This window comes from Gorilla gorilla, chromosome 6 (genome assembly GCF_029281585.2).
Source record: "Gorilla gorilla gorilla isolate KB3781 chromosome 6, NHGRI_mGorGor1-v2.1_pri, whole genome shotgun sequence".
Classification (NCBI taxonomy): Eukaryota; Metazoa; Chordata; class Mammalia; order Primates; family Hominidae; genus Gorilla; species Gorilla gorilla.
This window is the reverse complement of record NC_073230.2, coordinates 89456363-89472414: the sequence shown is the minus strand read 5'-3', so window position 1 is coordinate 89472414 and position 16052 is coordinate 89456363. Positions and strand designations below refer to the sequence as shown.

Sequence of the window (16052 nt, the reverse complement as noted above, 5' to 3'; positions counted from 1 at the left end):
GAGATTGTGCCATTGCACTCCAGCCTGGGCAACAAGAGCGAAACTCTGTCTCAAAAAAAAAAACTGCGAGTCAGCTTTTACGGTGACAGGCACAGACACAAATTCTCCGGTTGGAAAATTTTAAAGACCTAGGTCTTCCAGAAATACTTCTTAATGGAAGTACTGATAATGATTCCTTTCAAGAACTCTCCTGGTTGGCTACTGATAAGGGTCACTTAAAAAGGGCCAGTTTAAGCTGGGCACAGTGGCTCACACCTATACTCCCAGCACTTTGGGAGGCCAAGGTGGGTGGATCACTTGAGGTCAGGAGTTCGAGAGCAGCCTGGCCAACATGGTGAAACCCTGTGTCTACAAAAATACAAAAATTAGCCCAGCATGGTGGCGGGTGCCTATAGTCCCAGCTACTCGGGAGGCTGAGGCAGGAGAATCACTTGAACCCAGGAGGTGAAGGTTGCAGTGAACCGAGATCATGCCATTGCACTCCAGCCTGGGCAACAGAGCAAGACTCATATCAAAAAAAAAAAAAAAAAAAAAAGGCTAGTTTAGTCTGTTACTCTGAATTCCTTACAAAATGTAAGTGCCATTCACCGGCCTTAAATTAAATAGGAGATATATTCTTACTGGGGGAAGTCAGCGAACGATGACTTCATTAATTTGAGCCTTCCATTCAGTAAGGCTTAAAAAGCATTGATGCCACTTCTCTGCTGTGGCTGGAAGGACTCGAATTACGGGGCTTCTTTGTGAGTGGCGTGTCAGTTCAGCCATAAAGTACTTGGCCAGACATCAGAGTTCATTTTGTTCAGTATATGTTGGAGGAAGAGAGAAGATTGGAATCCTTCTTCTTTTATAAATCTTTGTTCTTCCCTGGTGTTCCTTTTCCATTGATAGCTAAAGGGAACTCACCATTAAAGGTTTTGTGATGGACATGGCCACTTGGGTATCAAAAATCAATCACACTGGGTGACCTTTACTCCCTGTCAGGTCAGTAAGAGTCACCCAGTGTAAACAGCATGATATTTCAGACATGATATGTTTTTCCTAACAGGATTAAATGTGCATTTTTTAGCTAGTTTTACATATTTTTTTAAAGATTATCCCCTCAGGCCGGGTGCAGTGGCTCACGCCTGTAATCCCAGCACTTTGGGAGGCCGAGGCGGGTGGATCACCTCAGGTAAGGAGTTCGAGACCAGCCTGGCCAACATGGAGAAACCCCGTCTCTACTAAAAGTATAAAAATTAGCCAGGTGTGGTGCCATGCACCTGTAATCCCAGCTACTCAGGAGGCTGAGGCAGGAGAATTGCTTGAACCCAGCAGGCGGAGGTTGCAATGAGCCAAGATCGCACCATTGCACTCCAGCCTGGGCAACAAGAGGAAGACTCTGTCTCAAAAAAAAAAAAAGACTGGGCACAGTGGCTCACACCTGTAATCCCAGCACTATGGGAGGCCGAGGCGGGCGATCACAAGGTCAGGAGATCGAGACCATCCTGGCTAACACGGTGAAACCCTGTCTCTACAAAAAATACAAAAATTAGCTGGGCGTGGTGGCAGGCGCCTGTAGTCCCAGCTACTCGGGAGGCTGAGGCAGGAGAATGGCGTGAACCCGGGAGGCAAAGTTTGCAGTGAGCCAAGATCGCGCCACTGCACTCTAGGCTGGGCGACAGAGCGAGACTCCATCTCAAAAAAAAAAAAGAAAAAAAGAAAGATTGTCCCTTCCATTATAAAATGTAGTCTTTCAGAAAATTTCCCTACATAAACAGGCACTTATATATCTTTTAATTTTTAACAGAAATAAGATTATTTTATACATTTTTGTATACATTTGGTAATTTGCCTTTTAATACTTGATAATACTTTTGTATTTTGATGCCAGTGTTACTTGATTTTTATATGGTTTATTGTGACACAGTAAGTTCTTAGCATACGCTTATTACAAGTCCCTGTCTACCCTCGTACTGACTTCTTTCCCTTTTCCAGTCCTGCAAGTCAGATTACATGCTCCACCTTTCCACTCCTCCAACATAAATATCTCATGTAGTAAAAGTCAGGTATACCGCACTAAGGGCTTAAGATGACACATTAGTTCTTCAATTCAATGCCAACTTGATGAAGGGTGTCCTGAGACATATACAGTTAGCTTTTTTTTATTTTTTAATTTAGAGAGACACTCTCTGTCGCCCAGGCTGGAACTCCTGAGCTCAAGTTCTCCTCCCACCTCAGCCTCTCAAGCAGCTGGAGCCACAGACGTGCACCACCACTCTAGGCTAATTTTTTTTTTTTTTAATTTTTCGTAGAGACTGGGTCTCACTATGTTGTCCAGGCTGATCTCAAACTCCTGCCTCCAGCAATCCTTCCGCCTCAGCCCCTCAAAGTGCTGAGATTACAGGTGTGAGCCACCATGCCCAGCCACAGTCAGTTTTTGAATGCATCGTTTCTTGCATGAAGTGAGGTGCTCCTAACTCATCAGCCAGTGTGTCTGCCTGCCATATCTGTGTAATCTCTTTGCCACATTCAAGAGCAAATAACTACATGCACACACATGTCCCTGCAGGCACACATACACACACGGCCCATTCGAGTGTGAGCTCCTGGCTAAGACCGTTTGGTTCATCTTGGTAGCTCTAGTTCCTAACACAGTGCCTGGCCGTCAGCACAGATCTGTGTGGTCACAGCCCTCTCGGAGCTCCGGTGAGCACAGGCAAGGAGAAGGTCCCAGCACAGGTGTCTGCTGCCAAGTCATAGTAACAGGAAGAGCTCTAGGAGCTAAGAGCAGGGAGAAGCTGCTTTAGGCGGAAGTGGCCTGGGAAAGTGGACTGTGGGATCATGGGGGTGATCCCTTTAGAGCTATGCTGGGGGTGGAAGGGCGTGATGCAAAGACTGGGCTTTGGGAACCAGTTTGTTGTCAGTGGGCGGGGCCTCAGAAGCAGGCAGAGCCGGAACCCAGGGCCGCCCCTGTCTCGAGAGGCCTGCAAGTTGAGGTCAGGGGCTCCTTTTCAACATAAGTGCCCATTGATACTGCAGAAGCCCCTGTGAGAATGGGTCCTTTGTGATCATCTGTGTCTGTAAAGAAGCTAATAGTCTGTTGCATCTTGGGATAACACATGTTCTTGTGTTCAGGGTCTCGACTCTGAAGACAGAGTTCCTGCCGCTCCTGAGTGTGTCATTTGTCTCAGAGAACAGCGTCGTGGCTGCTGTGAGTATTTTTCTTCATTCTCCCTCGGGGTGCACTGTATGTGATGCTCAGACAGGGAACAATGTGTGCTCTGTCACCCTAGCACAAAGCAGAACAGTTTTTTTAGAAGAAACAGAGCTCACTTTTTTTTTTTTTTGAGATGGAGTTTTGCTCTTGTCGCCCAGGCTGGAGTGCAATGGGTGATCTTGACTCACTGCAACCTCTGCCTCCCGGGTTCAAGCGATTCTCCCGCCTCAGCCTCCCGAGGAACTGGGAATATAGGCATGCGCCACCATACCCGGCTAATTTTGTATTTTTAGTAGAGACGGGGTTTCTCCATGTTGGTCAGGCCGGTCTCGAACTCCCGTCCTCAGGTGATCCACCCACCTTGGCCTCCCAAAGTGCGGGCATGAGCCACCGTGCCCGGCCTCAGAGCTCACTTTTTTTTTTTTTTTTTTTTTTTGAGACTGTCTTGCTCTGTCGCCCAGGCTGGAGTGCAGTGGCGCTATCTCGGCTCACTGCAAGCTCCGCCTCCCGGGTTCACGCCATTCTCCTGCCTCAGCGTCCTGAGTAGCTGGGACTACAGGCGCCCGCCAACTCGCCGGGCTAATTTTTTTTATTTTTAGTAGAGATGGGGTTTCACCATGTTAGCCAGGATGGTCTCAATCTCCTGACCTCGTGATCCACCCACCTTGGCCTCCTAAAGTGCTGGGATTACAGGTGTGAGCCACCGTGCCCGGCCGTGAGCCACTGTGCCTGGCCGCTCACTTTTAAGAGTAAGAGGGGGTGGGGCGCGATGGCTCACGCCTGTAGTCCCAGCACTTTGGGAGGCCAAGGCGGGTGGTTCACTTGAGGTCAGGAGTTCAAGACCAGCCTGGCCAACATGGTGAAACCCCGTCTCTACTAAAAACACAAAAGTTAGCCAGGCATGGTGGCAGACGCCTGTAATCCCAGCTACTTGGGAGGCTGAGGCAGGAGAATTACTTGAACCCGGGAAGCAGAGGTTGCGATGACCTGAGATTGTGCCACTGCACTCTAGCCAGGGCAACAGAGCAAGACTCGGTCTCAAAAAAAAAAAAAAAGAGTAAGAGAGGCCTGTCGTGGTGAACACTCTGCCAAGGAGGTGGGCGGTGGGCAGTGCATCCTACAGGGACTGACTGAGTCTTGTTTCAGGGCCATGACTGCTGCCCAATGCTCTTTAACTACGATGACCGCGGCTGCCTGACCTTCGTCTCCAAGTTAGACATTCCAAAACAGAGCATCCAACGCAACATGTCTGCCATGGAACGCTTCCGCAACATGGACAAGAGAGCCACAACTGAGGACCGCAACACGGCCTTGGAGACGCTGCACCAGAATAGCATCACGTAGGTGCCGTCTGTAGAGAGGTGGTCAGGTGACAAGGTGCCTTCCTGCCCCTCGCTGTTTCCTTACTGGGTTCCTACAAAAGCTCTATGCCCCTCAGGCCCAGACATTCTTTCAGGGACAAGTGCAGCAAGAAGTCTGTATCTTCCTGACCGCCAGGCTCTCATTTCCAGCTCGTGGTAGGGAGGGAGTCGCCACCACCTGGTCATTCTGTCCTTCAAGGTGCAGATTACAAGGCAGCCGCCAGCAGGAGCAGTGCAGACCTTGTTGCAATCTGAGGTGGTGGGGCCTCAGGGCAGCTGCTTCCTAGGGTACCCTTTTCTCAGCTACTCGAGAACAAAAGGAGACATTCCTGAATGCTGCGTTCCCACAGTAGTGCAAACATAACAGAAAGCGAAGTTACAGCCTGTTGGAAAAGGTAACTGTAGCTGTCGTTTCAAGTAATGGATACAAATAAGAAGATTATTTAATTAAAGGAACAGAATTTCTTATCATCATGATGACAAAGCTGAGGAGTGTCTCGACTGGGTTTTCATCAGGTATATGTAATTATGTAAGACAACAGAATTGTGTTTTGTCCAGAAAGTTTGATTTTTTTTTTTTTTTTTGAGACAGAGTCTCGCTGTGTTGCCCAGGCTGGAGTGCAATGCCACAATCTCGGCTCACTGCAACCTCTGCCTCCCGGGTTCAAGCAATTCTCCTGCCTCAGCTTCCCAAGAAGCTGGGATTACAGGCATGTGCCACCACACCTGGCTAATTTTTTGTATTTTTAGTAGAGATGGAGTTTCACCCTGTTGGCCATCCTGGTTTCAAACTCCTGACCTCAGGTGATCCAACCACCTCAGCCTCCCAAATTGCTGGAATTACAGGCGTAAGCTACCGTGCCTGGCCTGAAAGTTTGATTTTTAAGGTCTAGAGGAGAGGCTGGGCATGATGGCTTACACCTTTAATCCCAGCACTTTGGGAGGCTGAGGCAGGCAGATCACTTGAGGTCAGGAGTTCGAGACCAGCCTTGCCAACATGGCAAAACCCCATCTCTACTAAAAAATACAAAAATTAGCTTGGCGTGGTGGTACACACCTGTAATCCCAGCTACTCGGCAGGCTGAGGCAGGAGAATTGCTTGAACCGGGCAGGTGGAGGTTGCAGTGAGCCAAGATTGAGCCAAGATTGCCTGGGTGACAGAGTGAGACTCCGTCTCAAAAAAAAAAAAAAAAAAAAAGGCACCTGGAGGAGAAATATATGCTTGATATTCTAAATTACTGTGTTCAGAGTTGGGTCCCTCTAGACTTCCTGTTTGAGAGAATTACAATGAAATGCAGGTTGTGCTTCATCTTCAGCGGAGAAGGGGCAGCTGTATGTAAAATAGGCTGCAAATGCTGTACTGAAAAATGAGAACCAGAGACCTGGCACCATGGCTCACACCTGTAATGCTAGCATTTTGGGAAGCCAAGGCAGGAGGATCACTTGAGGCCAGCAGTTCAGTACCATCCTGGGCAACACAGCAAGGCCCCATCTCTACAAAAAAATTTTTTAAAGTTAGCTGGCTGTGTTGGCATGCACCTGTAGTCCCAGCTACTTGGGAGGAGTGAGCTGTGATTGTGCCACTGTACTTCAGCCTGGGCTACATTGTGAGATCCTATCTCGAAAAAAAAAAAAAAAGAACCTGAAGGCATAGCAAAACTTACCTTTTCTCCACATTCTTCAGGTTTCTCCTATAGCAAAACTCACCTTTTCTCCATTCTTTAGGTTTCTCTGTCTTGAATGACTCCGAGTTACTTCTTGTGAGTTTCTCTTACGTTTCTATACAGACCAAGTGTTAAGGAAAGAAAAAGCTCTCATTGCCTCTCTGACACTTCTAGATGAAAAATGAAAAGAACAAACCCTTGCTGATTAGTCTACTTTTATTTGCAGAAATTAGGTGCTCTTTGCACTAGAACTGTGTCAGCTAACTTTTTCTGTAAAGGACCAGATAGTAAATATTTTAGACTCCGAGAGGCCATAGGTCTCTGTTGCAACTACTGAACTCTGGTTGTGGCAGGAAAGCAGGCACAGATGATGTAAACAGATGAGGTGGCTGTGTTCCCGTCAAACTTTATGGACACTCAAATTTGAATTTCACGTAATTTTCACTTCATGAAATAATAGTCTCCTTTGAATTTTTTTCCAGCTATTTAAAAATGTAAAAGCCGGGTCGGGTGCAGAGGCTCATGCCTGTAATCCCAGCACTTTGGGAGGCTGGGGTGGGCAGATCACTTGAGGTCAGGTGGTCAAGACCAGCCTGACCAACATGGCGAAACCCCGTCTCTATTAAAAATACAAAAATTCACCAGCCTGGTGGCAGGTGCTTGTAATCCCAGCTACTCGGGAGTCTGAGGCAGGAGAATCGCTTGAACCTGGGAGGTAGAGGTTGCAGTGAGCCGAGATCGCGCCACTGCACTCCAGCCTGAGTGACAGAGTGAGACTCCATCTCAATAAATAAATAAATAAAATAAAAATGTAAAACCCCCTTTTTTTTTTGAGATGGAGTCTCTGTCGCCCAGGCTGGAGTGTAGTGGCACGATCTTGGCTTACTGCAAGCTCTGCCTCCTGGGTTCACGCCATTCTCCCGCCTCAGCCTCCCGAGTAGCTGGGACTACAGGCACCCGCCACCATGCCTGGCTAATTTTTTTTTTTTTTTTTGTATCTTTTAGTAGAGACAGAGTTTCACTGTGTTAGTCAGGATGGTCTCGATCTCCTGACCTTGTGATCTGCCCACCTCGGCCTCCCAGAGTGCTGGGATTACAGGCGTGAGCCACTGCACCTGGCCTTTTTATTTATTTATTTATTTATTTATTTTTTTAAATTTAAGCTCACAGGCTGTACGGGAATAGGCAGTGTGTGCCATAGTTTGCCATCCCCTTCCCAGCGTCGGGGAAGAGGGGGGTAAGTTCCAGACATCTCAAAGGAGAAAGAAAAATATTGTCTGAGCAATGGATGATTGTCTTGAAAGCTTCCAGATAATTAGGCTAAGACAAGTTGTTTCATTTATCTGTTCCCCTGCTTGGCTTGGTCAGAATCTAGTGGTGTGTCTGCTGCTAACATTTATGATGATTCACTTCAGACTCAAGGAGGGCTGTTGGCTTATCTGCACTGGCTGTCTTGGAGGCTGATTTGAGAGGTTTTGTTTGGAGCCAGTTGGAATTCAGTCATGCTTCATCATGCCTCTGGTTTATTTAAAAACAAACAAAAATACTGTTTTCACCATGGCTGTGGTCCTACCCACAGCCTGCTCCCAGCATTTGAGTCCTGTGTGGGCTGGGTCATTCCTGCCTCCCCAGGTCACGCTAACTAAGGCAAGTTCTTAACTTCTCCCCTTGCCAGTTTTGTCTTTCCTGGACATCTGGTAATAATATGCTTTGGGGTATTTTCTGAGCCAGATTGTTGCAGCCTAATGTTCATGGATAAGTTCATAATCAGGAGTTAAAAGATAATTCATTTCCTGGTGGAGCGTGGTGGCTTACGCCTGTAATCCCAGCATTTTGGGAGACTGAGGCAGGAGGATCACTTGAGCCCAGGAGTTCAAGACCAGCTTGGGCAACATAATGAGACCCGCATCCCAGCTCTATTTAAAAAATAAAGAAGAAGATAATTCATTTCCTTAAGCTGCCCTTACACTATTAGTCAGGAATGTTTGTGTTCACTTCCACCACATACCTTACGATCTCTTTTGCTTTGCTTTTTTTCAGTCAAGTCTCTATTTATGAGGTGGACAAGCAAGATTGTCGCAAATTTTGCACTACTGGCATCGATGGAGCCATGACAATTTGGGATTTCAAGGTATTTTCTACCTAACAGAACAAATTTTGTTTGTGTTAAAACTTTTTTTTTTTTTTTTTAAGAGATAGGCTCCTTCTCTGTCACCCAGGCTGGAGTACAGTGGCACAATCATGGCTCACTGCAGCCACCAACTCCTTGCCTCCAGCAGCCCTCCCACCTCAGCCTCCCAAGCTGCTGGGACAGCAGGCATGCACCACCATGCTCCGTGAATATTTTTACAAAACTCTTATGAGAAGAATGTTTCTCATTTCTTGAAACAAAATGTTAAATCTAGTATACAGTTTAATGTCCTAATGTAAGACATTAAATCTCTCTCTTTTTTTTTTTCTTTCTTTTTGAGACGGAGTTTTGTTCTATCGCCCAGGCTGCAGTGCAGTGGTGCAATATTGGCTCACTGCAACCTCCGCCTCCCGGGTTGGAGCGATTCTCCTGCCTCAGTCTCCCAAGTAGTTGGGATTACAGGAGCACACTACAACACCTGGCTATGTTTTGTATTTTTAGTACAGACGGGGTTTCACCATGTTGGCCAAGCTGGTCTTGAACTCCTGGCCTCATGTGATCTGCCCACCTTGGCCTCCCAAAGTGGTGGGATTACAGGCGTGAGCCACCATGCCAGCCTTGGAGATCTCTCTCTTCTTTTTTTTTTTGAGACAGAGTTTCGCTCTTGTTGCCCAGGCTGGAGTGCAATGGCAGAATCTCGGCTCACCACAACCTCCGCCTCTGGGGTTCAAGCGATTCTCCTGCCTCAGCCTCCCAAGTAGCTGGGATTACAGGCATGTGCCACCACGCCCAGCTAATTTTGTGTTTTTAGTAGAGATGGGGTTTCTTCACGTTGGACATGCTGGTCTCGAACTCCCAACCTCAGGTGATCCACCCGCCTCAGCCTCCCCAAGTGCTGGGATTACAGGCGTGAGCCACTGCGCCCAGCCAGAGATCTCTTTAAAACCTAAAAGTCATCTGCAGAAGAATGGCACATTCTCAGTGAACTGGAATTTTTACTTCTAGATGTCCATTTATTCATTGAGGAAAAATGGAGTGCTGTTTTGGAAACAGGCCCTATTGGACACCAGCCCAGGTTTAACTATATAGATATATATTTATAGCTGACACTAATTAATTTAATAAACATTTAGTACATATCTCCTGGGTGCCATGCATGATGCTGAGCACTGAGAATATCCAATCTGAACGAGCCTGTCTGGTAGAAGAGAGAGGTGGATACGGGGGCTGGGTAGGGGATTTGGCAGAGCTCAGAAGAGAAGCCAGTGCCTCTGTTTTCACACAGAGGAATCGGGGGGGATGCGTGGACTGCAGGGAACAGGTTGCACCTGAGCGGCATCCTGAGCTGCGATGGGTTTTGGAGGGAGGGACTGTGAGTTGAGAAAGCACAGGCGAGCATCCTCAGCTGCAAGTGCAGCACACCCAGGGCAGCCCTGGGCTTCAGAGAGCGCACACTGCCTCTGAGGCGCTGCCCGTGGTGTGGTCCTCCGGAAGCACGGATGGGACTAGAAAAAAGAGCTCTAGGTAGCCAGGCGCAGTGGCTCATGCCTGTCTTCCCAGCACTTTGGGAGGCCGAGGTGGGAGAATCGCTTGAGGCCAGGAGTTTTGAGACCAGTTTGGGCAACATAGCGTGACCCCATCTCTATAAAAAAGCCAGGTGCAGCCAGGCGCACTGACCCACTCCTGTAATCCCAGCACTTTGGGAAGCTGAGGCTCGTTTCTCTTCACTGCTTTCCTGTCTTGAGCACAGGAGTTCGAGACCAGCCTGGGCAACACAGTGAGATCCTGCCTCTATTTAAAAATATACATATATATATTTTTAAAAACCAGGTGCAGTGACACATGCCTTTAGTTCCAGCTACTTGAGAAGCTGAGGCAGGAGGATCACTCGAGCCCAGGAGTTGGAGGCTGCAGTGAGCTGTGGTCACACCACTGCACTCCAGCCTGGGGCAACAGAGCAAGACCCTATCTTTAAAAAAAAAAAAAAGAGGAGTGAGGAGTGTGCCCGGAGCCTGTGTGGGGGGCAGTGGGGAAAAGGCACACCTGGCCTGGAGGAGCCAGCAGGGGGAGCCCCGGCCTGGAGTGTCTCTGCGGGGTGAGTCCTGGGAGATCCTGTTTCAGGTGGGGCAGGGCCAGGTTCAGGGTGGGGACAGGCAGAACCTTCCCTGAGGAGGAGGGAGTGGTGTCATACCTACCTCGGGGTGGACACTCCTCAGTGACATCAGTGCTCTTCCCACCTTTTCCAAGACCCTCGAGTCTTCCATCCAGGGCCTCCGGATAATGTGAAGCTGAGTGAGCCTCCACCATCCAGCATGACTGTGGCCGACCGCAGCTGTGCCGTGGCACGATGGCGAGGAAGCCAGCCCCAAGGAAACACTGAAAACACATATCATGCCAATGCCATGTGGTTTTGTTTGAATATAAAATTGGTGAAAGTGTTGGTTTTTTTAAGGCAGTAATTTTTTTTGTTTTTTTTTTTGCGATTTCATTCCATTCTTGACCAAAGCTTCTCTTTAAGTAGTTTATTATGGAAAATTGTCACACTAACTTAAAAGACAGGGTGAGGGAGATATGTAAATTGTCCACTAGAAAATTAAATAAAAGAACTGAATGTGGTTTTGGTTTTGTTTCCTTGTAGTATTTCAATTTTTAGTAGAAAAATATGAGCGAATTCTTCATTCGATTCGGTTTTTTTTAGGCAAAATCTTAGATCTTTGGTTTCTTAAATTGTACCATTCTATACAACCTTGAACCAAAAAGCACCATTTAGTGAGGGGTGAGAGAGAACCGTTTCTGAACATTGCAATACTTCTGCAAAGTAGGTTGTGTCGGTCTGTTTTGTGTTGCAATAAAGGAATACCTGAGGCTGGGTAATTTGTTTAAGAAAAAAGATTTATTTGGCACACGGTTCTGCCGGTTGGACAAGAAGCATGGTGCCTGCGTTTGCTTTTGGGGAAGCCTCAGGAAGGTTTTACTCATGGCGGAAGGCGAAGGGGAAGCAGGCGTGTCCCATGGCAGGAGAGGATGCAAGAGAGAGTGGGGAGGACCAGGCTCCTTGAAACAACCAGGTCATAGAGTGAGAACACACTCATTCCTGCCAGGGGGCACCAAGCCATTCATGAGGGATCCGCCCCATGACCCAAACACCGCCCACCAGGCCCCACCCCAACACTGAGGATCGCATTTCAACATGAGATTTGGAAGGGACACACAGCCAAGCCCTGTCAGAGGTACACCGTTCCCATCTTGCATGTGAGCAACAGAGAAGCCCACCTCCACTGAGCAGCCAAGCCCGAATGGGAGCCTGCCCTGGGAGGCCCTGGGGCCCGGTGCCCACAGCACGGCAGCCCACTGTTAGCAGTGCACCTGCCAAGGGTACGCTGTGGGGGGTGTGCAAGGGGGCGGGAAAGGGGAAAGTCAGCATCTTGGCTTAGAGATGATTGTGCCCACACTGAGCTACTTTCATCATGATGAGACGTGAAGTTTGACATTCCATGGCAGAGAATCTTAAGAGGTACAAGTATAAATGAAAAGCAAAATAAGTAAAGAGTAGCCGGAGCCTGGCCACATCCTTGATCTCACAGCTCCCTTCTAGAATGCTGGTAACAGTGCTTCCCATGGTACATCATGATGTGCTCGAGAGAAGGTAATTTGGCCCTCTTGTGACTCATGGGAAGAGCCCTCACTCCAAGAGGGAATCCTACCTAGCACCAGGGGTGCTGGCCTCATAGCCCTGCCTGGTCCCTATAGTGTCGTCTCTGGGCCCCCAGTGGCAGGAGCTCCTTTGTGTACACGTTTGTATACATAGTGCATTGGCAAGGCTCTGTGAGGGTAGACAAAAGCTGGCCATAAAGCAGGAATTAGCTGAAGATTTCTCTTTTAGCCGGACGCGGTGGCTCACGCCTGTAATCCCAGCACTTTGGGAGGCCGAGGCGGGCAGATCACCTGAGGTCCAGAGTTTGAGACCAGCCTGACCAACATGGGGAAACCCTGTCCCTATTAAAAATACAAAATTAGCCAGGCATGGTGGTGCGTGCCTGTAATCCCAGCTACTTGGGAGGCTGAGGCAGCAGAATCACTTGAACCCAGGAGGCAGAGGTTGTGGTGAGCCGAGATCATGTCATTGCACTCCAGCCTGGGCAACAAGAGTGGAATTCCGTCTCAAAAAAAACAAACAAAAAATTAGCCAGGTGTAGTGGTGGGTGCCTGTAATCCCAGCTACTCAGGAGGCTAAGGCAGGAGAATTGCTTGAACCCAGGTTGCAGTGAGCTGAAATCATGCCACTGCACTCCAGCCTGGGGGATAGAGCAAGACACTGTCTCAAAAAAAAAAAAAAAAAAGGCCAGGTGCGGTGGCTCATGCCTGTAATCCCAGCACTTTGGGAGGCCGAGGCGGGTGGATCACGAGGTCAGGAGATTGAGACCATCCTGGCTAACACAGTGAAACCCTGTCTCTACTAAAAATACAAAAAATTAGCCAGGCGTGGTGGCAGGTGCCTGTAGTCCCAGCTACTCGGGAGGCTGAGGCAGGAGAATGGCGTGAACTCGGGAGGCGGAGCTTGTAGTGAGCCGAGATCGCACCATTGCACTCCAGCGTGGGCAACAGAGCGAGACTCCGTCTCAAAAAAAAAAAAAAAAAAAAAAAACCCCACAAAATTGACTTACTTTTGCCTCTAAGAACTTAATAGCCCCAGAGTTATTTTGCTGTTTTTTTTTTTTTAAATAAAAACATTTTGAAATTATAATAGAGACAGGGTCTCCCTGTGTTGCCCAGGCTGGTCTCAAACTGGGCTTAAGCAGTCCTCTTGCCTCAGCCTCCCAAAGTGCTGGGATCACAGGCGTGAGCCACTGTACCCAGCCTATTTTGCCTTTTTTTTTTTTTTTTTTTTTAAGATGGAGCCTCTTTCTCTGTCAACCAGGCTGGAGTGCAGTGGCATGATCTCGACTGACTGCAGCCTCTACCTTCCAGGTTCAAGTGATTCTCATATTTCAGCCTCCTGAGTAGCTGGGATCACAGGTGACCCCAGTCTCCGAGTAGCTGGGATTACAGGCATATACCACCATGCCTGGCTAATTTATTTTGCCATTTTTTAACACAGGCCATTTCTCATGTGGGGAGGAAGGCCCACTCCAGTCACCGCAGCCAGAAGCCCTCAGTGCTTTATTTCAACGCTGGGGTCTTTTGAGTTTGTGACGCTCCGTCCTTCTCTCACTCTACCTTTGAGACTCAGACCAGGCCTCTGTCAACAATGACTACAGTCTGGGATGTTCTGAGAGGGTTCTTCAGGAAAGGTGTGTGAGCCACGCCCTGAATGCAATACTTTAGCTAACTATGCAGGCACCAAGAAAAGCATTTGGAAGCCATTAACTACCCCTCATAACAAACCTGTAGGGTTGGAACTGTTATTAGCACATTTTTCAGATGGCAAAATTCCAGAGAGGGGAATGAGCAGTCTCTCCAAAGCCCTGGTAGTAACCACTAAGCATGTGCTCCCCACTGGGCGAGGGAAATACCTTAGTGGCAGCCCCTTTTCAGCTCACCCACGCTCAGGGGCAGGGCCCTGTCACTGGAACTGATGAGAAGGTATTTGAGGCCGGGCGCGGTGGCTCATGCCTGTAATCCCAGCACTTTAGGAGACCAAGATGGGTGGATCCCTTGAGGTCAGGAGTTCAAGCCCAGCCTAGCCAACATGGTGAAACCCCCTTCTCTACTACAAATACAAAAATTAGCCAGGCATTTGGTGGCACGCGCCTGTAATCCCAGCTACTTGGGAGGCTGAAGCACGAGAATTGCTTGAACAGTTGCTGGGAGGCGCAGGTTACAGTGAGCCAAGATCATGCCACTGCACTCCAGCCTGGGCAACAGCGAGACTCCATCTCGAAAAAAGAAAAAAAAAAAGAGAGAGAGCAAGAAGGTATTTGACAATAGCTTGTGGGTTTCATTGTAGACCTCGGTTTGTCAATTAAACTGACACATCAGGCCATGTGGCTTGGAAGGGGGCTGTGATGGGATGTGGAATGCTGAGCGAGCGTTATGGGGGCCCCAGCTGTGGGGTACATCTGCCTTGCAGGCCTTTAGCCACCTTACCAGATATGGGGCTTTGGCCCCAAGGTTTTATCCTCTCCCCTCCTGCTGTCAGTTCAGATGGATCCCTTGATCCCAGGGAAAGTGACCCACATTCTGGGGTGGACCAGTGGGACAAAGGGGAGATTATACTGGATACTGGGAGCTCTTAGAAAAGGTCCCCGCCACCGCCCCCCCTCCATCTCCCATCTCCCTGGTCTGCCTTGGCCCACCCACTGCTTGTCTGCAGTCAACCTGGCTGCCATTTTGTGACCAGGAGGCAATAAAACTGGTGCTTGAAGCTGGGAGACAGAGGTTGTAGTGAGCCGAGATTGTGCCACTGCACTCCAGCGAGACTCCATCTCAAAAAAAAAAAAAAAAAAAAAAAAAAAAGCGACAGGCAAGGGGCAGAAAGCCAGCAAGAACCTGGGAGACTGCACCAGCCCTGGCCTGCCTCCCCAACGTTGGCCAGCCCTGGAGAGTCACAGCCTGGGTTTGTGGCTGCATTTCTTGGAAACATGAGAAGGCAATAAAGGAAGCAGGAGTGTGTAGCATCTTCGTCCCAGGGCCCTGCACAAAGCCAATTCCAGGAAGAAATAGAAAGCTCTCCAAGTTGTTCTGGGAGCTCCAGATGAAATCCTTCCATCACCAAGTTCCCTAACCCAAGGTGTTTCTCCACGTAGGGCTTAGAAAACTTTCTCCCCCAAAGGAGCCATTTCAAATAATGCCTTCCATTGCTTTCCAATCTGAGGTCTGCTTTCTCCCATCCACTGGGTCTTCCCTCCACGACTGAAGGCCTGCGGGACGGGTGGGCAGGTGGACAGTGCTTATCAGCTTCACTTTACAGATGTGGAAACTGAGGCACAGTTACACTACAGGTTAAGTGGCAGCACCAGAACTGGACCCACTTTCTTTCTTATTTTTCCTTTTTTGAGATGAAGTCTCGCTCCATCACCCAGGCTGGAATGTAGCCTGGTTACAGTGATCTCGACTCACTGCAACCTCCGCCTCCCGAGTTCAAGCGATTCTCCTGCCTCAGCCTCCAGAGGAGCTGGGATTACAGGTGTGTGCCACCATGCCCAGCTAATTTTTTTTGTATTTTTAGTAGAGACGGGGTTTCACCATGTTGGCCAGCCTGGTCTGGAACTCCTGACCTCAAGTGATCTGCCTGCCTCAGCCTCCTAAACTGCTGGGATTACAAGCGTGAGCCACTGCGCCCAACCTTTTTTTGGGGGGGATGGAGTCTTGCTCTGTTATCGGCTCACTGCAACCTCCACCTCCCTCATTCAAGAGATTCTCCTGCCTCAGCCTCCTGAGTAGCAAGTAGCTGGGACTACAGGCATGTGCCACCACACCCAACTAATTTTTGTATTTTTTTTTTGTTTTGTTTTGTTCTTCGAGACGGTCTCACTCTGTCACCCAGACTGGAGGGCAATGGCGTGGTCTCGGCTCACTGCAACCTCCGCCTCCCAGGTTCAAGCGATTTTCCTGCCTCAGCCTCCCAAGTAGCTAGGATTACAGGCATGTGCCACCACACCCAGCTAATTTTTGTATTTTTAGTAGAGACAGGGTTTCACTATGTTGGCCTGACCTCGAACTCCTGACCTCATGATCCGCCCGCCTCGGCCTCCCACAGT

The 16052-nt window shown here is 48.7% G+C and overlaps 1 protein-coding gene across 2 annotated transcripts in view; it reads left to right on the top strand.

Annotated features, from left to right (window-relative positions):
- ARPC1A (actin related protein 2/3 complex subunit 1A) overlaps nt 1-10968 on the top strand; it is a 40916-nt gene extending 29948 nt beyond the window's left edge. For both annotated transcript variants that reach the window (XM_031012761.3, XM_063708622.1), the window contains exons 7-10: nt 3115-3190; nt 4343-4536; nt 8262-8352; nt 10600-10968. In XM_031012761.3, the coding sequence (XP_030868621.1) occupies nt 3115-3190; nt 4343-4536; nt 8262-8352; nt 10600-10638 (400 nt within the window). In that variant the 3' untranslated portion in view covers nt 10639-10968. The remainder of the gene's footprint in view (nt 1-3114; nt 3191-4342; nt 4537-8261; nt 8353-10599) is intronic.
- The last annotated feature ends 5084 nt before the right edge of the window (nt 10969-16052 follow it).